Here is a 24513-nt window from a genome sequence, read left to right as displayed (position 1 = left end):
GAGAATCACTCTTAAACACGTAGACAACCAACCTTCCTTCCTCCTTCCCTCTCTTTTGTCCTTCCTCCATCCCTTTCCAGCTTCAGATGAGACTAATAGAACTATGACTGTCTGACAGATAAACATACTCATATTTAATCTAAGAATTATGAAACTAAAATATAAAGAAAAATACACCTTGGCATCATTTAAGGGTCCATTAATAAAGAAAGGTGAAAAAAGTGTTTATCAACAATCCATAATGCAAAATGAGTATTCCTGTTTATCACAGCAGCTCACTGTAAGTATCCTGTACTTTGCTCATAACATTAATCAATTTGTAATTATAACCCCGCTAGACAATAAGCTCCAAGAAGGAACTGCAGAGGAATCCTGCTAGCAATCTCTGTATCTTTGACTATAGTTAAACACTTGTACACATGTACATACACTCAGGTGTTCTGCTAATCTGGCAGACACATAACACCCATTATTGTGGGAGTTAATTCCCTCACTCCCAGCAGATAGCCATAACCTAACAACAGTATTTATATGGAGAGATTCAATAGCTTCTTAGAGAATGTCCCTAAAGTTTCTACAGAAAGATGCTACAGATTAGAAAGAAATAACAATCTGAGAAATTGAAATAAGTTCAGTTAAGACTTGCATGATTTTTATCTTAAAAGAAAAATATCTTAACATCCTGTCTAAATAATTTTGACATACATAAACTATAGCTGTATAAAAATCTGAATCATAAAAAATACTTGTTTTATACTCTTTGTCCCCAGCACTGGGGGTCAAACCTAGGGCCTCATGCATACTAGGCCAGTGCTGTGTCACTAAGACACATCTCCAGCCCAAGATTTTTTTAAAAAAATTTTTTATATCAATATGACTCACAGTAATTTGTTCATGGTACTATTCCTCAAGTTACTTGCTTTATTCAAAAACTTAGTAAAGTAATATATTGTTGATTTTTTTATTTCCACATGGTATTATCTTTTGTTTCCTTTCTTCTACTATCCCATAAAAGCTAGGCCAAGGCTGGGGATTTAGCTCAGTGGTGCCACTGCCTGCCTTGCAAGGGCAATGTCCAGAGTTTGATCCCTGGTGCCCCAAAAAAACAAAAACAAAAACAAAAACAAAAAAACAAACAACAACAACAACAAAAACAAAAATTAAGTACCTAACTAAAAACACCCTTACAGCTAGTATAGAATATGTAGACATAAGATTCATGAATCTTTGTCTACCAAGGTAAATAGCATTAGAAACTAGATGGCAAAAAAAGAACTTTATGGGGCTGGGGATTTAGCTCAGTGGTTCCGACGCATGCCTCAAAAGCGCAAGGTCCCAAGTTCGATCCCTAGTACCAAAAAAAGAACTTTATGTTTTTAAACTGAATGTTTATTTAACACACACACACACACACACACACGCACACACACACACATATTTTGGTACCAGGGATCAAACTCGGGACCTTATGCTTACGAGGCATGCACAGTGCAACTGAGCTAAATCCCCAGCCCTATTTAATATATTTTTTTAATACAAGATGACATTGTTAAAAAAATCTGTTAATGGCCTATGAGCTACTAAGGTGTTATTTATTACACATACCATGTTCATTCTATGTTAAAATGAATAATGAACAGTAGACTTTAGTTTTATTTCATAAAAGCAAGTGTCTAAAAGCTTTTTAAATAAAAGACAAAGTTTCCAAGAATTTAAAAATTATCACTAGAATTATTAAAAATAAAACATACATCATAATTCTAAATAAAAGTTGCTGGTACCTATTTCTGTAATTGTGTAACAACTCTATAGACTTCCATAAGACAGAAAGGTGACTAGGATAATAAAGCATTTTTGGACATTTCCCCCAAATGTCCCCAAATTACATGAAATCTTACAGGAACATTTTTGTTTAAATTTACTTACTTTGTAATTCGGTCAATGTTGGCAATTTGCTTCTGATTCCTTATAATCTCAATTGCTGCCCAAAGATGCTGAATAGCTTTTGTATCCGCCTGTCGCCTTTTTGTTAAACGTGCCATGACCTGTTTACTTCTTTAGCTGTAGTGATATACAAAAACAGAAGGCGAAAACACAGATTACAAATTGCATTATTATCATCAGTACAAGTCAGCAACATTTCCAGAACCTCTTGACTACTAATTACACTAATGCAGGATGCAGCACTGACAACTTATTTTCTAGCAGCCACATCATCATATTCTTACACATAAAGATTTTCATTTACTTCATCACTTCATTCAGAATGAGACTGTAAAATGCAAATCATAAAAAGTGTCTTCCTAAGGAGGGCAAGTGTCTACCTTATGCCAATATATTTAAATATATACTACATATAAATACTATGTAAATATATATTTAAGTTTTACTATAATGCAGAGAAATGTTACAAGACAAAATTTCATTTTTAGATATTATACTATTTAGATATTATTTTAGATATTATGCTATGTAAGATTTAGCCAATATAAAGTAGAATTTAAATGTCCTATTTGGTATTTTAGTTTATTATAATAACTTTAAAAACTCCAATTTATACACATAAGAAAACATTAACAAATGAAACCATGAGAAAATACAAAACAGCTACTTTTGGGGTGAGATATGACAGGCTAGGGTTAGTATACTAGAAGACTACAAATTATCAGGAAAGGTCAAGTTATTGGATTAATGTTCATTTCAGGGATATTTGTTACATTATTAGGAATCAACATTGCTGTTTTATTTAAATCTTAATATTCTGGGTGAATAAAGAAAACAGTCATTACAACTCCAGAAAATTTTCCAGCTGTTCCCTAACAAGGCTTGGGGAAGCAGTCTGGATTACAGCCTGGAGGTCTGATGGATGAAAGTATTACAAAAGGAGGCCTCTTTTAACTCAGCCTGGAAGAATCTGTCTGTCCAGAATGTTATGGGCCTCTTAAATCTTTACCTTGGACTTCGCCTTTCATGATGAATCCCAGCATTTGGTGTCCACTGAAACATCTAATCTTTAAATCATACAGGTTATGATGCTGGGTTTAAACTCTAGGCGCTTAAGCACAGGTAAACCTGGGACTGATGAAATCTCCTTGACCTGACCTTTCCTGTCCTTTGAGAGAAGAGAACAAGAGAGGGAAACTCATTCTTACCACCTTACTAAGTTATATGATTGGTCAAGAGAGTCATATGAATAATCTCCTTTCTCCCTTCCTCTACATTTCTTTCCATAGCCCACACAATGCTCTTTCTCTGACAAACCTGAATGCTTCTGTTTTAAAGAGTAACCACTTTAAAACATACTGAAAACTCTCAGTTTAAGTGTGCTTCTATAGGAGTGCCAATTTTCAGAATTTGATAAGCCTAAGGACTTTCTTGGTAAGAATATGAAATAGAAAGTAACATCTAATGGTGAACTGTAATAATATAACTTAGCCTTATCAGACTGCACAAACAAAATTTTGCATTGTCCAGACTTTTTAAAAAATTAATTCATCCCTATACACTTTTTTTTTTTTTTTTGGTACCAGGGATAGAACTCGGGACCTTGAGCTTGCAAGGCAGGTGCTGGAACCACTGAGCTAAATCCCCAGTCCATCCCTATATACTTAAAAAATATATTGTAGCCATTTTGTGGAAGGCACTGTCCTAGATATAATGAAGTATGTTAAAATGTATAAATGGTGATCCTTGCCAGAAAATAGCATAAAACTGGCAGGGGAAATTTGACATATACATGGAACTACTAAATGTAAGGTTACATATGACATATAGATGGTCCAGAACGTGCTATAAGAATTCAGACAAGGAATATACTACTTCTATTTAGGTAAAAGTTGAGCAGAAATAAAAACTCTGCAAAATGGCAAATATGTGGGAAAATATAAAATCTTAACTTCTTTTTAAAATTTCTTTAAAAGTTAATTATTTAAAGCAAAAATAAAAATAATTGATAGACATAATTAAGTTTATAACATATACTAAAGTAAAATATGTAAGACAACCATAGCACAAAAGAGGGGTCAGGAAAGTAAATGGAATTATATTAGTGTAAATTTCTTGTATGTGTGAAGTCATAGCATATTAACTTACAGCTCATTCTTTCAAAATGCATGAAAGAATGTACTATAAATTTTCAAAATAAAAGAAAAATTTATTCAGAACTATAGAAAATAACAGTAAAACTAAAATTTTAAAATACTAAAATAGTAAGCGTAAATATTTAACATACTGTAACAATCACAAGACTATATGGGGACTAAGTAGCAGAAACCCTAAAAGTTATGTCACATATTCCAAGAAATTATTAAAATCAACACACAATGGAGTACTACTGTGCCATAAAGAAAGATAAATTTGAGTCACTTGTAGACAAATGGATGCACCTTGAGACCTTGCTAGGTGAAATAAATTAAGACACACAAGCTTAAATGTCATATGGTTTCTCTTATATGAGAAACAATTATAAATAAAAAGCAAAATTAAGGATATATAATAGTAAGTAGGAAAATAGATCTTTCTCAAATGAGAAGGGAATCAAAAGATGGAGGGAGATGAGAGGGAAGGGAAAGAAAGGGGATGAAAAATAAATTAAGATGTGTTATGTGTGTGTATCAACTCCAGACAAGGAATGCAAACATTATGTACTGCAAACATATACTAATAAAAAAATCAAAACTAAAGGATACAGCGGTGCTACACTCATGAACATTAAAATAAAAGATTTCTGAGCTCTACCTGAACCAAGTCAGAGAGCAGCTACACCTGTATTAAAGGTACACCAGGTTCCAATGGAACATGTCAGGCTATGCAAAATGAAAGCCAAGAAAAGTGAATACAATGAAGTTTGTGGCATCGTACAAAAAGTACCAAACACAACTTGACAAATTAAGACAAGATTTCTTTAAAACACAAATTCTTAGGAAATGTAAATGCAGTCATTCATGCAAATTTCATGCATGCTTGTTATATACCAGGTACTCTTCCATACCCTGTGGGTATAGCAACAGATGAAACAGATAAAAAATTCATGATTAATGATGTGTGGCTAGATACAAGAAAAAACAATTTGGGTATTTATTGTAAAATGTCTTAGGAAATGAGTTTCTTAGATACACAGTGGATTATTTGCAAACCTCACTGATTGTAAATCAATGGCCAAACTATTCAGTCTAGTTTCTTTTTTTTGGTACTGGGGATCGAACTCAGGACCTTGTGCTTGCGAGGCAGACAGTGGCACTACTGAGCATAAATCCCTGGCCCTATTCAGTCTATTCTTAGCTGAATGTATATTTGTAAACTTCATTACACAAAATTCCTAAATATTCCCCTGGCTTCTATATCCCTTTGGCAATTATCTCTTCCCTGAAATATTCTATCCTACCTCTTTGTTAATTACTTAAAAGTTCCCCTGCCCTTAGAACTTACTCAAATACAATCTCCCCTAAAGAACTTTTTCCTAGAATCAAACTAAATCAAACTTAATTGTCTTTTGTATGCTAGTTATAATTTCCTTATACATCTCTTTACAAATGTCTCATGTTGTGCTCGCTTCAGCAGCACATATACAAATGTCTCACTTATGTTTACACGTAATGATTTCAAGGTGCCTAAAAGTTTTGAACACACACTTTCAATATGAAATTATTAAACTCAATTTTTCCAGCTATATTATGTAAATAGCAAATCCCTACAGTGAGCCTGTTTGTATTTCATCAAAGACTAAAACATCTAAAAGATCAGAAGACATGTAAAAATTATGAATGCAATCCTCAACCTTTTTTCTGCTCCAAAACATCTGACAAATATAAGAGCTTCCTTTCAATAAAAGTGGCTCCTTGGAAAGTGATTCTCAAGAGGTCTGTAGTTTAAAAATTAGTAAAAGTCTCCAAGAAACTTTAATAAGTCCCAAGGTGACAATGACATTCTCTCTCCCTACAAAACTAGATTAACAGCAGTCTTCTCAGTCTATAAAACTGTTTCTACACAAACAGAAAATAGAGGAACAAAATAAACCAAGTTGGGAAAAATTTTTAAATATGCAAAATTACGGAGTGCACTGATTGGTGATAAGTTCATATGCGTAAAACCTGTTCTAATGCAAGGGAATAAGTAATGCAACAGCGGGGAGAACAGCAGAAGAGTTCAGAGAATAGGGAAACAATTTTAGAACACAGTGCATCAAATACGTTCTGATTTTTAAACTTCTGGTGGTGAGTTCAGATTTTTGTTTTTTAAATATTACATTGTATAAAATAAGTGTACAAATATTACATACAATTTTAAAATCTTATTGCAACAGATAAATATGAAAACTTTCCTCAAAAATGTACTAGCATTTTAAATTATTTCAACTGTATATTCATACTGTTTTCCCATTTATGTTTTTTTTTTTTTTTTTTGGTACTGGGGATCGAACTCGGGACTTTGTGCTTGCAAGGCAGGCACCAGAACCACTGAGCTAAATCCCCGGCCCCCCATTTATGTATTTTTACATACAGTGGACCCTCACGTTATGACTGGCCTGACATACGAACAACTTGGGTTAATTAGGCTAATGGAAGATTCATCTGACTCTTGTTATCTATAGTGTGTACCCAGATAAAACATCCAGATCTCAGCTGTATTGACTTAAAACCAACCTGAGTTACCACCAGCCCTTGGGAACTGGTCGAGTTTGTAAGTCAAGGGTCTACTGTATTAAGGCTGTTCGCAAAATATGTCTCCTTGCCTTTTAATAAACACTAGACAAAATGATACAGACCTCAAGATATATATATTCCTTTATACTTGCTTTTCTGCTTATGAGTACTCTGCCTTTCCAAAATGTCATATAGTTAAAATCATGCAACCTTTTGACAATGACTTTAACTTAGAAAAGTAATCAATTGTATTCTCCTCCAGCTTTTTAATAACTTACTTTTCAACAATGACTTCTTAATCCATCTGGAATTACTTTTTTATTTTTTTTTTTATTTTAATTTTTTTGGTACCAGCAATTGAACTCGGGTCCTTGCACTTGTACAGCAGGCGGCAAAACCACTGAGCTAAATCCTCAGCCCTACTTTTTTAAATTATTGTATTTTATTCTTAAAGCAGTTTTATTTTCATAGCAAGATTAAACAGAAACAACAGAGTTCCCATATTCTTCCTGTCCCCACATAGGCACAACCTTTGCCACTAATAACATGTCCCACTAGCATGGTAAACTTTGTTACAATCAATGAACCTACAGTGATGTGTCATTGTGACTCCAAGTCCACAGTTTTAAGGTTCACTCTTGTTGTACACTCTGAGTTTTGACATATAATGACAAGTCTGCACAACTGTAATGCCATATGGTAAAGTTTCACTGCCTTAAATATCATGTTTGCTCACCTATTCATTCTTCTCTCAATTTTAATTTCTGGCAATAACTGATCTTTTTACTGTTTCCTTATAGTTCTACCTTTTCTAGAATGTCACAGTTTATACCTTTTTGGGTTGATTTCCTAGTAATATGCATTTAACTTTCTCCATTTTTTTTTTTTTGTACTAGGGATCAAACTCAGGACCTTGCACTTTCAAGGCAGGCGCCAGTGCCATTGAGCTAAATCCCCAGCTCTCGACCTATTTTAATAAACTGGTATCTCTTTTTTTTAAGTGCTAAATAATACTCCACTAACCTACTGAAGGTCACCTTGGCTGCAATCAAGTTTTAGCAACTATGAATAAAACTGCTATAAAAAAATCTATATGCAGCTTTTTGTGTGCATGTAAGTTTTCAATTCTTTGGGTGAATACCAAAAAGCATGACCACTGGAATGTATAATGAGAGTATGTTTAGTTTTATAAGAAACTGTCAAACTGTCTTTCAAAGTATTTGTACCATTATGCATTGGAACCAGCAATAAATGAAAGTACCCATTCCTCCACATCCTTGTAACCATTTAGTGTTGTAATTTGGATTTTGCCAATAGATGTGTAGTGATATTTCATTGACGTTTTGATTTTCAACTTTCATGTATTTGTCATCTTTATATATTTTTCAAAGTGTCCATCCAAGTATTCTGTCCATTTTTTAAATCAAGTTGATTATATTCTCATTGTTGAGTTTTAAATGTTCCTTGTATATTTTGGTTTAAAGTCCTTTATCAAATAGATCTTTTGCAAAATTTTTCTCCAGTGTATGGTTTGTCTTCTGATTCTCTAGACCTTGTAAAAGTGTGAAACTTTAATAAAGTCCAGTTTATCAATTTTTTTTTTCATGGATTGTGCCTTTGGTGTTGTATTTAAAAAGTTACCACCAGAGTTAAGATCATGTAGTTTTTCTATTATTTCTGGAGTTTAATAGTTTTCCATTTTGCATTTATTAAATGATCCACTTTCAATTAGTTTTCATAAAGGTTGTCAATTCTGAGCCTAAGTTCACTTTTTAAAATCAGTTGTCCAGTTGTTCCAGCATTTCTTGAAAAGACTATTTCAGGGCCACTGTATAGCCTTGAAATTTTAGTCAAAGACAATGACTAGATGTGGGTCTATTTCTGGGCTCTCTTATTCTGTTACACTGATTCATCTGTCTGTTAATTTGCCAATGCAATTTTGTATTTCAATAGCTTTATAATAAATCTTGAAGCTGAGTATTGTCAATCTGACTTCATTCTTCATTATGTTGACTATTCCTATATAGAATTGTCTATTTCAACATTAGAATCTGTTTGTTGATATTTGTGCAACAATTTTCTCAAATTTTTGACTGAGACGGAACTAAATCTGTAGATCAAAGTAGGATGAAGTGCTATCTTGATAATACTCAATCTTCCTATCCATGAACATGGGCTATCTCATCATTTAGTTCTTTTCTGAGCTCAAACTCGAGTTTTGTAGTCTTTCTCATAAAAATCTCATACATATTGTTAGATTTCTACTTAATTAAGTATTTCATTCTTGGGATGTTAATGGAAATGGTATTTCATTTGTGTTGGAAGTTATGCTTATTACTGGAATATAAGTAACTTATATTTTATAATAAACCTTATATCATACTCTATACTAAGGTATTTTTCTTCTGCCTTCTTTCAAGATTTTTTCATCTCTAATTATCTGACATTTGAATGTGATATGAGTATGATATACCTCGGTGTCATTTTTTTTTGGCATTTATCCAACTTGGTGTTGCCTGTGTTCGGTGAAGTTTTTCAGGCATTACTCCTTCATATACTGCTACTGTTCCTTTATCTTTTTCTTCTGGCATCCCCATTATACGTAAGTTATACCTTTTAGAGTTGTCCCATTGCTTATGAACATTCTGTTCTGAGTGTTTTCCCTCCAGCATTTTTTCTCTTGGCTTTTTTAGTTTGGAAGTTTCTAACTGTGATGTCCTCAAGCTCAGCAAGTCTTTCCTCAGATGTCTATTCTATTTATGAGTGCTTCAAAGGCATTCCTTTGTTGTATTACTTTTTAGCTGTACCATTTCTTGATACATTCTTAGAATTTTCATTTCTATGCTTATATCACCAATCTATTACTGTGTGTTGTCTACTTTTTACATTAAAGCCTAACATTTTAGTTTTAAATAATGCACGTTCTAGTTATTCCAACATTCCTGTCATATCTGAGTCTAGTTTTCACGCTTGTTTAGCCTCTTCAAAATGTACCTGTGCCTTTTAGTATCCCTTATAATTTTCTTTTTGTTCAAAGGAGGACATGATATACTGTGTAAAAGAACCACAGTAGAGGTGTTTAATAATGCAGTATTAAAATGTGGGGAAGGGAGTGCTTTTAGCTAAATGATTAGATAGCAGTCTTTTGGTAAGCTTGTGCCACTGACCTGTGAACTTCACCAGTACTTCATAGTTTTTTTCCTCCATTATGTGGGACAAGATACCTAGAAGGGGTTGGAAGCTGGGTATTTCCCTTCCCCCAGGTAGGTCAAGCTTCTAATATGAGAGAGTCTAGAACAGTTCCTTTTCAGGTCGAGTCTTGTTCCTTTCCCCTTTCTAAAAACACAAAGGATTTTTCTCTGATGTTCACTATGGGATCCTGGTCAAGCTTCTGAAGGTAAAATTCAGAAATGTGTGGGGGCTCCCCCATAACTGGCTCCCCTTGAAGTTTTTAACTGTAATAGTTGTTCACAGTTAGCTTCCAATAATTCATCATTTACAGTTCAGGTTTCTCCACCTCAGCTCTGATTTTCACAGTTTCCTTTTTGTGGGTTTTTGCTAGTACACTGATTCTCTGTATCTGCCTATCTGTCTTTTTGGGGTCTGGTGCAGCATTTTGCCCTTAGCCTCACTTCTCTGACACATCTGAGGTTTGTTCACAGTTTTACTTGTATTTTAGGACACTGCAATAATTTACAAGCCAACTGGAAACAACGGAATTTCCTTTTTAATACATTAAATGAGATAGGATACATTTCCCAAAGAACCAGCATGATTTACTGAAAGATAGTTCTTTTACCAGGAAAATGTGATACATTCCTAATCAGATATTAAGTTCTTATGAATGCAACTAGCATCAGTTTGGCTGTTTGGACTTTTGTTAGTGTCTCACAATACACACATGCTACATATATAAGAACTATATAATTCCAGGTTATCATTGATTCCTACATAGTTATTCCATATGTATTATCTTCCCAAAACTATCTTTTTCTCTTTTTTTGGTCTTTTATTTGCTTTGTTGTACCGGGCATTGAATCCACATCCACATGCTTGCTAGGCAAGCACTCTACCACTAAGCTACATTTCCAGCCCTTTAAGAAATTTTTATTTTGAAACTGGATCTTGCTAAGTTGCTCAGGCCAGACTTGAACTTGGAATCCTCCTGCCTCAGCCTCTCAGGTAGCTGGGATTACAGCAGTGTACCATTGCATCCAAGATATTATCAGTTTTTTAAACTATGCTATATTTTAAACCTCCTTTCTGTCACTAATAACCTTTACTATAAAGTAGATATGAATAAACACCCATTACTGATTAAATATTCTTCCCCAACTGATCCTGAGACGTTAAAAAAATGAGTTGGTAGTTACCAGGGGCTGAGAAGGAATAGAAAATTATTGCTTCAGTTTTATGAAATATAGTTATTATAAAGATTAATGGTGGTAATGGTTGCACAATACCACAAATATATTTACACTGAACTGTACATTTAAAAATGCTTACAATTGTAAATTTTATTTTTCCACAATTTTAAAAATTAAGGAGGGAGGAATAAAACTAGTCCATAATAATAAATGGCTGACTACCAGATCTTAAGTAAATAAATGTCAATAACCACTCCACTAAAAGCTCCAAGACAATTCGAATTCTTTCCATATGTGACAAGCACAGAATGTGAAGAACTAACTGAACAGAGTACATAAAGTATACTTTCTGCTGTTTTCTTTTAAGCACATTATATTTAAAACAGAAAATAACATTATGCAACATATTGATTAAGGTTCCTGACAACAAAATACATCATATCAAAACCTTTACTTACTTTTTTTTATCTGTAGTACTAGTGTTTTAGTCTGTTTTATATTGCTAAAAACACAATACCACAGACTAGGTAAGTTATAAGGAAATGAAGTTTATTTTGGCTCAGAGTCCTGGTCCAAGGTGGAAGGCCTGCATCTTGTGATGCCCTTTTTGGCAGGAGAGTCCGTAGGCAGAACAAGGCATCTATCACAAGGTGAGAGAGAGTGGGAGAGCACACATGCATGTGTGGTTTTTCTCCCTCTTCATATAAAGTCAGTACAAGTATAAAGTCCTTCGTGACCTTCTCTGATCCTAATTACCTCCCAAAGACACCACCCCTAAAGAATGCAGTCAGATTACTTCTATCCTCTTCATATACCTCATAATAATGATGAAGCTCAAACATGAGTTTTAGAGGGGACAAAATTTATTCAAATAAAGCAAATGGACATTTCCAGACTTTGAATTTGGAAGAACAGTTTATAAAACAATCTGATTGGCAGAAAAACTGTTAACCTATTATTTTTTAAAACAAATATATTAAGATATAAATCATATACCATGAAATTCACAAATTTGAAGTGTATAACTCAATGGTTTTTGGTATAAAACATTGATTTTTTTAAAAGTTGTGTTGAAATATATGTAACAAGGTTTGCCAACTTAACCATTTCTGAGTATACAAATCAGTGACATTAATTATATTCATTATTTTATAACCACCATTATCTATTTACAAAATTTTTTCATTACCAAGTAAATTCCATAACTCACAAGCAATAATTCTTCATCTTTCCCTCCTCCCATCCCCTAGTATCCTCAAATCTATTTTTCATCTCTGAGTTTGCCTTTTGAAGCTATTTCATGAGTAGAATCATATAATATTTATCATTATAAATGATAAATGGCTTATTTCACTCAGCAAAATGTCTTCAAGTTTCATCCACATTGTAACATATATCCAGCTTTCATGTCTGTTCTTTAATCACTTATGCTTTGGGTGTCAGACCTAAGAAGCCACTACAAAATCAAAAGCCATGAAGATTAATTTCTATTTTTTTCTTCTAACAGTTTTAGCATGCTGGTTCACATGCTTAAGTCACTGACCCATTTTGTGCTGATTTTGTACACAGTGTAAAGTATAAAATCAGATTCTTTTTTTTATATGTGGAAATCAAGTATCTCAGCCCCTTCCATTAATAAGACTATTTTTTTCTAGACTGAATAGACTTTGGCATCCTTGTCAAAAATCAACTGGCTGTGGAAACATGGGAAGGCTACTTTAGACTCGGTGATCAAAGTTGCTATGGTAATCATTAGTGACATTTGCCAAATATTTCTAGTTGTCTCATGCACTGGTAGGATTGTGTTTCGCACTGCACTGAAATTAGGTATGATCATAATACTGGATTCAGTGAATGGAATCTGCATAAGTGATTTCAGCCACTTCTACATTAAAAGACTTAAGAATCAGACTATGATCTGCTATATTTTCTTTTTCTTTACACCATAGATAATGGCAATACTCCAGATGGTGGCTGCTCTGTCCATGTACATCCCAGAATGAGGATAAAACACAGCAGAGTTCCTAGTTCATCTATGATGGACATGTAATATAAGCAAGAATCATTGTTTTAAACTACTGAGATTTTAAGATTATTTAAAATCACAGCAAAAACTAAACAATCCTGTCTAGTATAAAGAGTTAAAGAGATAACTTGAGGTTGAGTATCCCTTATCCTAAATGCTTGAGATCAGAAGATTTCGATTTTGAAATATCTGTACTCATATTAGGAGATATCTTGGGGATGAGACAAATCTGAATATAAAATTCATTTATCTTTCATTTACAACTTATACACATAGCCTGAAGGTAATTTTAAATACTAGTTTGTCTATGTTTGGACTGCAATGCATCACATGAACTCAGACATGGAATTAATTTTACACTTCTGTGTCACACTGGCACTCAAAAAGTTTCAAATTTTGGAGCAGTTTCGACATCTGAATTTTGTATCAGAGATGCTGTATGCTCTATGAGGTATATTTGAATGACAAAAAAGAGCCACACAAAGGGGAAAGCATAAACAAAGGCCGTAACTGGGAAATAACTCAGCATGAGTGAGATATAGAAAGAACAGTGGCTGGATCCAGTGAATGAGGAGGACTAGAATGAAAAAAGGAAAAAGAGTATCCTGAGATCAGACCATGCAGGATCTAAAGCTGACAGTAACCAGTTGGGATTTTAAAATGGTGGTGGGTTAGAAGTGGCACCCAGGGATTAAGTAAAAAGCTATGTAACATAGATGCTTTCTACCACCAAATTCCAGATGCCTGATCTCAGGCTCAGGCAAGATGAAACAATACAAACAATGCCTTTCTGGAAAACTAAATGGTTCCAAAGAAAGGACTGTCAGATGTTTAGATGCTGACATTTGAAAACCTACAAGAAGAAGCCATATGGTCACCTGATATCCCTTTACTAAAGACTAAACACAGGATTTCCAATTAACTTTTTAGTGTCTCACTCCTAAATATGAACAGACAGCCAAGGATCACGAGACATTTAAAAATACCTCCTCAATAAGAGAGAAAGGGATCACATAATGCAAACAATAAGGGAATGGGGACTCAAATCAGAAAAAACAGGAACAAGCTGCAGGAGTCATAGTGCAGGCCTATGATCGCAGCACTCAGGAGACTGAGGCAGGAGGATCACCACAAGCTGAAGGCCAGCATGGGTGACCTAGTGGGTTCAAGGCCAGTCTGAAGAACATAAGACCTGTGTCATGAAAAAAAAATGCAATAACAGTAAAGATTGTCAAAATATACATAATATCACTGAGTAAGAAACAGAATTGCATCCACAAATCATAAACAGGATGCTACAAAAAGAATATTTAGGAAAATTTAAAATACGAAACAAATTCAGTTAAAAGGTTAGAAGATAAACTTGAGGCAATCTCCCACAAAGTAAAACAAAAACAAATACATAATAAGAGACAAAAGAAACTTAGTATGATAAAATTTCTCAACAGCAAGAGTTTCAAAAAGAGAAAGTGGGGAGGAGAAAATTATTCAACAAGTAACTCAAGAAAAGTACTTCACACTGAGAAATAGGCATTTGTGAACAGATGGGCCCATCAAATGCCCCAAATATAGATGCTTTGGCCATAGCACATAAGTTAGAAGGTTGAAACACGAGATAAAAGAAGAACCTCCCAAGTTTTCAAGCCAGTGGTTGTGGAGGGGAAGAACTCTTAAAATGAAACAGTACCAGATTTCTCAGTAACACTGTGGAAGCTGGAGAATGATGTGTGAGTACTTTCTGAATTCTGATGAAAAACTGTTTTCAATTTAACTTTCTAATACATCCAAATGATCAACTAATGAAGTCTCACTAAAGATATATTTTGGTCATAGACATCCTTCAAAACTCTATGTGCTATGTACTCTTTCTCAGGAAGCTACTAAGATTAGTAAACCAAGAGAAAGGAAGACCTGAGATCCTGTCTTGTTTAGCAAACAGGACTCAGTACAGGATGGAAGCAAAGGGAATTCCCAAATGCAAGCTTTCTAGCAGACTCAGAAAAACTTCTAGTCTATGTCAAAGCAAGAGGATGAGAACACCCAGGGAGATATCTCCAGGTAGCAAAAACTGCACACTCCTATACCACTAAACATACCAACTTGTCAACAATAAACAACAAATCTTTTAAATTCCATTCAAACATCTTAAATAAATTTTTGGCAAAAACAAATAGCACATTAAAAATAAAATAAATGCTTTATTCCAGGAAGGCAATGATGTTTCAATTTGGGAAACACATTAACATAAGTACTATCAGAAGAGGAGGATCACCTCTGTAGATACTGAAAAAGTACTTGATAAAATTCAACCTGCATTCCTATAAGAAACAATAAATAAGAAATGAAGGATACTGCTTTAATGTATACTTAATAGCTTCAAAGCTATCAGATTATCTCATGGGGAAATGTTAGACTTTTTGGCTAATATAAAGAAAAAAGTTAACAATCTTTTTCATACATAATCTTATTTAATACTGCACTAGATGTGTTATACAAGAGAAAACAATCAGAAAACCAAGAATTGGAAAAAACAGGTAAAACTACCTCTACTTCTAGATGATATAATTCTATATCCAGAAAACTCAAACAATGAATGGAATACTGTACAATCAAGAGTCAGAAAACTGAAATCAAGGACACAAGAAAGCGTAGGTAAATTCTTTCAAAGCCAGAGAGTAAAAAAAAAAAACTTCTTTTTTTCCCTATGACTCAAATTCCAAAAACGAAACACCTGAGAATACATGAATAAATTTGACTACCAAAACCATCACCAAATGCAAAAAAACATTTTTTTAAAACATGCAATATTAAAACATTTTGTACATCCAAAATACACTGTAAAGAAGGTAAAAAAAAAACTGACAAATTGAATGGGTACCTATATAAGAAATATTTATAACTTATAAATTAAAAGCTAATATACCTGATATGAAAAGAATCACTAAAATTTCAATGAAAGGCCAAAATCCAAATAGAAAACAATTAGTAAAACAGAAAAAGTAATATAAAAGCCCTGTAAACTCATTGAAAAATACTTAATTTCTCTCATAATTAAAGAAGAGGAATTCTTAAGGTATATTTAACATATGATTTTGATGTATCAGACTAGCAAAATTCTGGCAATGTACTTAGTTATATGGGCTCTAGATAAAAAGGCATTCTAATATACTGCTTGAACACAAAATGTCAAAACTTTTATGGAGAAAATGTGGCAATAACCACGAAATTACATATGCATTTACTGTGACCCAGCAATCTCCCTGGAAAATGCATAAGCAAAGTTATTTTTGTACTACTACCTGTAACAATAAATAGTAAATAAATGAGTAATTGGTTAAATACAGCACATGTTGGGCATCAGTACAGTGGAGTGCAAACCAGCTGTAAAAAAGCAAAGGAAGGGCCATATCAAAACACAACCAGAGAAAAACAACAACAACAACAAAAAACCAGAGAGGGCTGGGGATTTAGCTCAGTGGTTCCATTGCCTGCCTCGCAACCCCAAGGTCCCCAGTTCGATCCCTGGTAAAAAAACAAAAAACAAAAAACAAAAAAAAACACAACCAGAGAAAAAATAAAGTGGACTTCGTCAAAACTAAAACATTTTGTGCCTCAAAAGACACAATCAAGAAAGTTAAAAGACAATGACAGAATGGTACAAAAATTCACAAATCACATATTTTAAAAAACAAAACTAAGGGCCAGGTATTTAGCTCAGTGGTTCTGCAGCCTGTCTGGCAAGCACAGGGTCCTGAGTTCGATCTCCGGTACCAGAAGAAAAAAAAACTACTTGGAATAAAGTATTCTTGCAACTCAATAATAAAAAGATAAATAACCCAACTAAAACACAAAGGATTTAAACGTTTTTCCAAAAAGATACACGGAGGACCCATAAGCATATAAAAAGACTCTCAGTATCATCAGTCACTAGGGAAATGCAAATAAAAATTATGAGATCCACTTGGGAACCACTAGGACAGTTACAATTTTTTAAAAAAAGGCAATAACACACAGTGGCAAAGATACAAAAAAAAATGCCATCATTATATGTTCCTAGTAGGATTGGAAAATGGTGTAATTGCTTTCAAAAAGCAGTGCAGCAGTTCCTCAGAAAGAAAATTTAGAGTTGTTATATGTCCCAGTAATACTGCCCATCAGAATTTACAACATGCTCATATAAAAACAGATAAAATGTATATTTCCAAAGTGGAAACGGCCATCAACTGATCAATGGATAAACAAAATGTGTATTGGACTATCTATTGGAATATTATTCATACAGGGCAATATTATTCAGCCATAAAAAGGAGTGAAGTAATGAAATACTACTAGCACATGCTACAAAATGGATGAAACTTAAAATCATGCACACACAAAAAAACCCCTTAAAAACAAGTAAAAGAAGTTGGACATAAAAGGCTACACACTATATGATTTCACTTATATGAAATGTCCAGAATAGGAAAATAAATTCAGAGAGACAGAAAGTAGATTAGTGTTTGCCAGAGGCTGAGGAAGAAGGAAATGGGGAATGGTTAATGTTAGATTAAGGCTTTTCTTTGGGAGGTGGTGAAAATGTTATTGGACTGGGTAATGGTAAGGGTTGCAATACCTTGTAATTACACTAAAAACCACTGAATGGTCCATAGAAAAGAGTCAATGGAGACAATTTACATGTCACTTTGTTCAACTGAGCATTCAGAAAGGGATTATTTTTGTAGCTTCTATTTAAAATTATCAATCTAACAAACTACTTTCAAATGATGATTACTGATTTTTAAATATGTCTCCTTTTACTTAACTCTGGTACTTTCCCCCACACTCTAGTTGTTACTATTGTTAACTTTAAAAACAGCTACAATGGAAATTTTCAAAAAGAAGAGAGAATTATATGAATAGTTTGTGCTAAAACACTTAATATTTTATCATGTTTATTAGCAGTTTGCAGAACATAACATTTACATTTGTTGTGGGGAGCTGATACATGTACATAACACATCTTGTCTTTTATCCTATTCCCCTCTTCTCCCTCCCACTCCCTCCACGTCTTGATCTTCTCATTTGAGAAAGCACTACTTCCCTACTCCCTACTATCTAGCTTTATTTTTTTGCTTTTCACTTATATTTTAAGTTCTCATATAGGAGAAACTATGTGATATTTAAACTTGTATACCTGATTTATTTCACTTAAGATTATGGTCTTGAAATACATCCATTTTCCTACAAATGACTCAAGTTTCTCTTTATGACAGAGTAGTACTCCATTCATGAAAATTTCTTTATGTTAATCTGTTGATGGATATATAGGCTGCTTCCAAGATTTAGCTAGTATGAATGTGCTACTATTAACATGGGTAAGCATGTAACACTGTAATATGATTGATAGGTCTCCCACCACCTCAGCAGCTATTATGTATAGTAGCTGCCCTCTTCCTATGGTGCCTTGCCCCTCCCCTGTGTGACATCATGCCAAGATGGTTGCTCCCACCAAAGGACAAACCCTTCTTCCCAGCATGCCCCTGTTCCCACCTAGAGAGTAACCTAATACTCGCTCACCTCCTACCACCTAGTGACATCACCGGCTCCTCCATTCCCTAGTCACTACCTCACTCAACCCCGCCTCAGCCCCTACAAGCCCCACCCCAGTCTCTATAAAAGACTCTCCCTGCCCCAGCCATATTGCTTTTGTCTCTCCTTTGTTCAGAGACAGCCCGGCTGATCTATTCCCCTAATAAAGGCTTGTTGTGGCCTGGTCTGGTCTTGGTCTTCGGCCCTTTTACCTGACAATGATATCTTTAACTCTTCTGGGATGACAACTAGAAACGAAACACCTCGGTCAAATAAAATTTCTAGTTTTAGTTTCCTGAGAAATCTCCATACTGGTCTCCATAGTGATTGCGCTAGCTTAGATTCCCATCAACAATGTAGAAAAAAGGTTCCTTTTTCCCTGCAGTCTCACCACTATTTGTTAATATTTGATTTTTTGATGATGGGCATTACTTCTAGGGTAAGACGGAATCTCAAGTGTTGTTTTATGGGGGTTTCCTTGGTCCAGTACCGAGGACTGAACTCAGGACCTTCAGCTTGTGAGGCAGGCATGGCGTCTCAGTGTTGTTTTAATTTGCACTCCTCTAATAGCCAGCAATGTTTCACATTTGTTTATCTATTTACTAGCCATTTGCACTTCTTCTGAGAAGCTATTCATTTCACTTGTCCATTTTTCCACTGAGTCTCTTATTTTGGGGAGTCTAATTTTTTTGTTTTTTTGGGTTTTTTGGTACCGGGAATCCAACTCCGGTCCTTGTGCTTGCGAGGCAGGAGGCGGAACCACTGAGCTAAATCCCCAGCCCCATGAGTACTTTATATTAGTCCTCTGAGAAATAGCTGGTAAAATTTTTTTCCTATTCTGTAGGTTGTTCCTTCACTCTGCTGGTTGTTTCTTTTGTTGTGCAGAAGCTTTTTAATTTGCTGTGCAACTGGGATTCCGTTCAGAAAGTCTTTGTCTATACCTACGACTTAAGAGTTTTACCTATTTTATCTTTTATCTTCTAGTAGATTTTTTTTTTTTTTTAACCCGGGGATTGAACTTGGGACCTTGTGCTTGTGAGGCAGGTAGCAGCACGCTAAGTAGTTCGGGCTGGTCTTGAACTTGTAGTGATCCTCCTGCCTCAGCCTCCCAAGTACTGGGACTGCAGGCATATGCCACCACACCTGACAAGATTGTTTCTGCTTTAATATTTAGCATTTTTATTCTGGTTTAGAACATGGTGAGAGATACGGGTCTACATTCATTCTTCTACAAATTATATTTTCCCAGAATCATTTATTAAAGAGTCTATCTTTCCTTCTGTGTATGTTTTTAGCCCTTTTGTCAAAAAGCAAATGGTTGAATGTGCCTGGAATTGTTTCTGCATCCTTTATTCTAGTCCACTGATCCTTGTCTGTTTTTGTGCTGGTACCAAGTAGTTTTTGTCACTGTAGCTTTATAATATAATTTCAGGTCCAAGACTGTGATGCTTACCACTTTACACTTGTTTCCCAAGATTGTTTTTACTATTCTGGGTCTCTCCTAATCCATATGAATTTTGGGACTATTTTCTCCAGATACGTGAAGAATGCTCTTGGTATTTTTTTTTAATACCAGGGATTGAACTCAGGACCTTGCACTTATGAGGCAGCCATGGTGCCACTGAGATAAATCCCTGGCTCCTGCTCTTGGTATTTTTTTTTTTTTTTTTTTTTTTTGGTACCGGGGATTGAACTCGGGTCCTTGCGCCTGCGCAGTGGGCGGCAAAACCCCTGAGCTAAATCCCCGGCCCTGCTCTTGGTATTTTGATTAGATTGCATGAAATCTGTGTATCAGTTTTGGAAGTATAGTCCTCTGACTATATTGGTTCTGGCTATCCAGGAACACAGGCTATCTTTCCATTTTCTGATGTCCATTTCAATCTCCCCTTTTCAGAGTACTGTAGTTTTCATGGTAGAGGTCTTTCACTTCTGTAGTTAAATTCCTAAGTATTTAATTTTTCTCGGTGCTATTGTGAATGGGTTTTTTTTTTCCTAATTTCTTTCTCAATGAGGTCATTACTGGTATAATACAGGATGCTACTGATTTTCAGTTTATGTGCTGCTGAAGCAAGCACAGGATGCTACTGATTTTATACTCTGCTACATTGCTGGATTTGATTATTAATTCAGTCTCTTGATGGATTTTAGTCAGACTTCTATGTTTGTGATTATGTCATCTGCAAATAATGATTGGACTTCTTCCTTTCCTATATATATATATATATATATATATATATATATATATATCACTTTTTTTCTTTTGCCTAACTGCTCTTGCTAACATTATGACTACTATGTTAAACAGGAGTGATGACTGTGGATATCTTGTTCCTAATTTTAGACGGAAATTTTTCAGTTTTTCCTCATTTACTATGATGTTGGCAGTAGGTTTGTCATAGATGGCATTTGTCAGATTGTGATAAGGTCCTTCTATACCTATCTTTGGTGTTTTCATCATGAATGGATGTTGATTTTGTTGTGGTGGTGGTAGGGACTGAACACAGGGCCTCATGCATGTTAGGCAAGCATTCTACGAGCTGAGCTACACCCTCAGCCCCAAATGTTACATTGTGTCAAAGGCTTTTTCTGCCTGTATTGAGATGATCATGTGATTTCTGTCCTTGCCTATGTTTATGGATTACATTTATTGATTTGCATATGTTGAACCATCCTTGCCTCCTGACATGAAGCCTTCTTGGTCATGATGTATGAACTTTATGATTATTTGTTGCATTGTTTGCCAGCATCTTGTTGAAGATTTTTGCATTTATATTTATTTAGAGATTAGCCTATAGTTCTATTTTTGGTTAGATCTTTGTCTGATTTTGGAATCAGGGTTAATGTTAGCCTCCAGGAATGACTCTGGAAGTACTCCTTCCCTTTCAATTTCATTAAAGAGCTTAAGAAGTATTGGTGTTAGATCTTCCCTGAAATTTCTGTTGAATTCAGCAGTGAATCCATCCAGAGCTGGGCTTTTTATAGTTGGTAGGCTTTTTATTACTGCTTCTACTTCACTGCCTGTTATTGCATCATTTGGGGTTTTTATATCTTCTTGGTTCAGTTTTGGTAAATTTATATTAGGAATCTCTCCATTTCCTCTGAAACCTCCAATTTATTGGCATACAGGTTTGTGAAGTTGTTCATAATATGAATTTCAGTGTTAATTGTGATTTTACTTTTTTCATTTCTAACTGCATGATTTTGATCTTTTTGTTCCTTTTTTGTAAGATTGGCTAGGGATTTGTCTATTTTGTTTATTCTTTCAAGGAACTACATTTTCTATGCATTGATTCTTTGCTTTTTGGGGGGTGGAGGTCTCAATTTCATTAATTTCTGCTCTGATTTTATAATTTCTTCCCTTGTACTAGCTTTGGGTTTGGATTGTTCTTGTTTTTCTAGGACCTTGAGATGCATTATTTGCTTATTAATTTGGGCTTGCTTTGTTTTTGTGACGTGGACATTCGCAGCTAGAAACTTCCCTTTTTCACTGTGTCCCATAAATTCTGTTATGTTGTACTATCATTATTGCTTAGTTCTAGGAACTGTTTCCTTTTCTTGATTCCTTCTGTAATCCATTGTTTACTTAAGAGTGTATTGTTTAATTTCCATGCATTTGCATAATATCTATGTTTTCTTTTGCCATTGTTTTCTAGTTTCATTGTGCTATGATCTGATAATATGTATGGCAGAATTCCAATTCTTTTGCATTTACTTAAGAATGCTTTATCTGACATATATTTTAAATCTAAAGAATTTCTTTCAAATTCCCAAGATCTACATATCAAGTATTCATAAAACTTATGCTTATAATAAAAATAATGCATAAATGTAAATTATAAAATTCAGTTTAAAAATAAATGACTACTTTAAAAACCCTCTCTGCTGTCATCAAAAATACCAAAATAAAAGGAGTGGGGGTATATATGCCAACTTTCAGAAATTAGCAAGATCTGAGCCTAAATCATCCAAAATAGTACATAGGAGAAAGGTATTTTTGTTTATATTTTTTCAATTGGGCTCTTAAATTATTTTTTGCTTTTATTAAGTATTCTGAATCAAGAGCTGGATATTTATGAAAACCAAAGAATCAGAAATTCTCCACAAACGTTACCTCCCAAATGAATATAATCCACTAGTCCACTTTTAAACTTATGGTCTTCACATTATTGGAAGATCATAAAAGTAATTATTTTGCTTTGTTTTCACTTAGAAGTTTTAAACCAAAATATATACAATATTTAAGCTAAGAAATTAATCACACAAACAGAGGTTTTCCAGCAATAACTTGCATTACCCATGTAAATAAAACACTAACATCTGGTAATGCCTGATTTATCCTAAAAATATGATGTTCTATAAAATAAAATTTCTAAATAAGTTATATCTTTAAGCATTAAACACTTCCTAAAATAATGCCTGGAAATCTAACATATATTGGAAAGTCTCTTGTCTGCTAAAACAGAATATACAGTAAACATAAATCTTAGCATCATCCTAGGATCATCACATATGAAAGCCTGGCCATAATGAGTTGCACAGGAGCTGCCTCCCCTACACCATGGTTTCTCAACCTTGGAGCTACTTGAGGCCAGATGATTCTTGGTTGGGGGCCATACTGTACATTAAAGGATATTGAGCAGCATCCCTGTAATAAATGTTGGTCGTTACTTTACAGAGCATAACTATACTGAACAATGAAAATCGATTATAATCATAATACAATGTAATCTTTTTAATGTTTTTGAATAGTCATAGTTTTAACATTATAAAATAAACAGTCTGGAAACTCTTTAAAAGAGGTACATAAAGAAAATGGAAACTTTCTGTAACACATCTAGTGAGACACAGCCAATTCTGGATAATTACCATCATCGTAGATCACTGTGATCCTGCAATCTGCTCATGACATTATTTACTAACAATATTAAATAATATGTTAACTTACTAACAAAATGGCTAAGATGACATAATCACTGACTTCTAGGAACCTAGAAATAGAATATGTCAGTGTTTTATTTAAATTTATTTAAATCAGGTATCCATGTATTATATACCAATACAATTTGAAATCTTACTATGATTGTACATGTGATGAAGTGTCAGCAACAGTGGATAGAGGCAATAAGAGACATTGACAACGTGTGCCAATGAATATGACACTGTCTACAGCTAAACTGCCAAATATTACTGTTAGTGCAGGACAATGTTCTAAAGTACTCTGAGTTTTAACTTGGTTAAAATATATTTCCTATAATTTTGAAAAGGGTTGTTAACTAGTTTAGGTCTCATTTCACATTTCTAATTGATTAATAATATCTGCTAACTGTGTTGAGAAAGATTCGGAAGTAAAAGAGTAAACAGGTTTTAGAAAAGGAGAGAAAAAAATTAAGTTTCCAGGAAACTAAGATACCCACATACAGTGGTGCCTCAGTTAGCGAATTCAATTCTCTCCATGATTCCATGATTCTGGTCGCAAACCAAACTGGATGAGAATCAAATCAAATTTTCCCATATGGCCAATATTGAAACTAACCATTGAATTTGATTCGGTTCTCATCCAACTTGGTTTGCGACCAGAATCATGGAAAGAATCAAGTTCATGAACCGAGGTGCATTTATAACATATATATGCATATATATTCATTCACCCATTGTGGTTTATGAAGGCAAGTTATTTTCTGAAAAAAAAAAAGCCATCTCAACAGCATTAAAAATGACGACAGCCCAAGAGATGGGTGATCTAACACTTCCAGCAGTGCTGGACTGGCTCAAATCCATAGCACTGTCAGGCCTGCCTGGGGTGAATCCTAGCCAACAAGTTTCTTCACTTTAGACTACATTTCTCAAATATTTCTCCTACACTAGTTGTGAAGATAGTGGCCCACCTTATAGACTGAGGGACAGAGTCCCA

General features: G+C 34.3%; 1 protein-coding gene across 21 annotated transcripts in view; it reads right to left on the bottom strand.

The window, feature by feature from the left end:
- Window positions 1-24513, bottom strand: part of Zmynd11 (zinc finger MYND-type containing 11) — a 107706-nt gene that overhangs the window by 67323 nt on the left and 15870 nt on the right. For 19 of the 21 annotated variants that reach the window (XM_004854590.4, XM_087181258.1, XM_087181261.1 and 16 more), the window contains one exon: window positions 1927-2061. In XM_004854590.4, coding sequence (XP_004854647.1) covers window positions 1927-2042 — 116 coding nt within the window. In that variant the 5' untranslated portion in view covers window positions 2043-2061. Of the gene's footprint in view, window positions 1-1926; window positions 2062-2953; window positions 14303-24513 lie in introns of those variants that run through there. The other 2 variants (XM_087181256.1, XM_004854589.4) reach the window with 2 other exon arrangements.

Source organism: Heterocephalus glaber, unplaced genomic scaffold (genome assembly GCF_053883595.1).
Source record: "Heterocephalus glaber isolate CG9 unplaced genomic scaffold, H.glaber_assembly_v1.0 deba00001472, whole genome shotgun sequence".
Lineage (NCBI taxonomy): Eukaryota > Metazoa > Chordata > Mammalia > Rodentia > Bathyergidae > Heterocephalus > Heterocephalus glaber.
The sequence above is the reverse complement of the archived record's forward strand: the minus strand, read 5'-3'. Positions and strand labels throughout refer to the sequence as shown.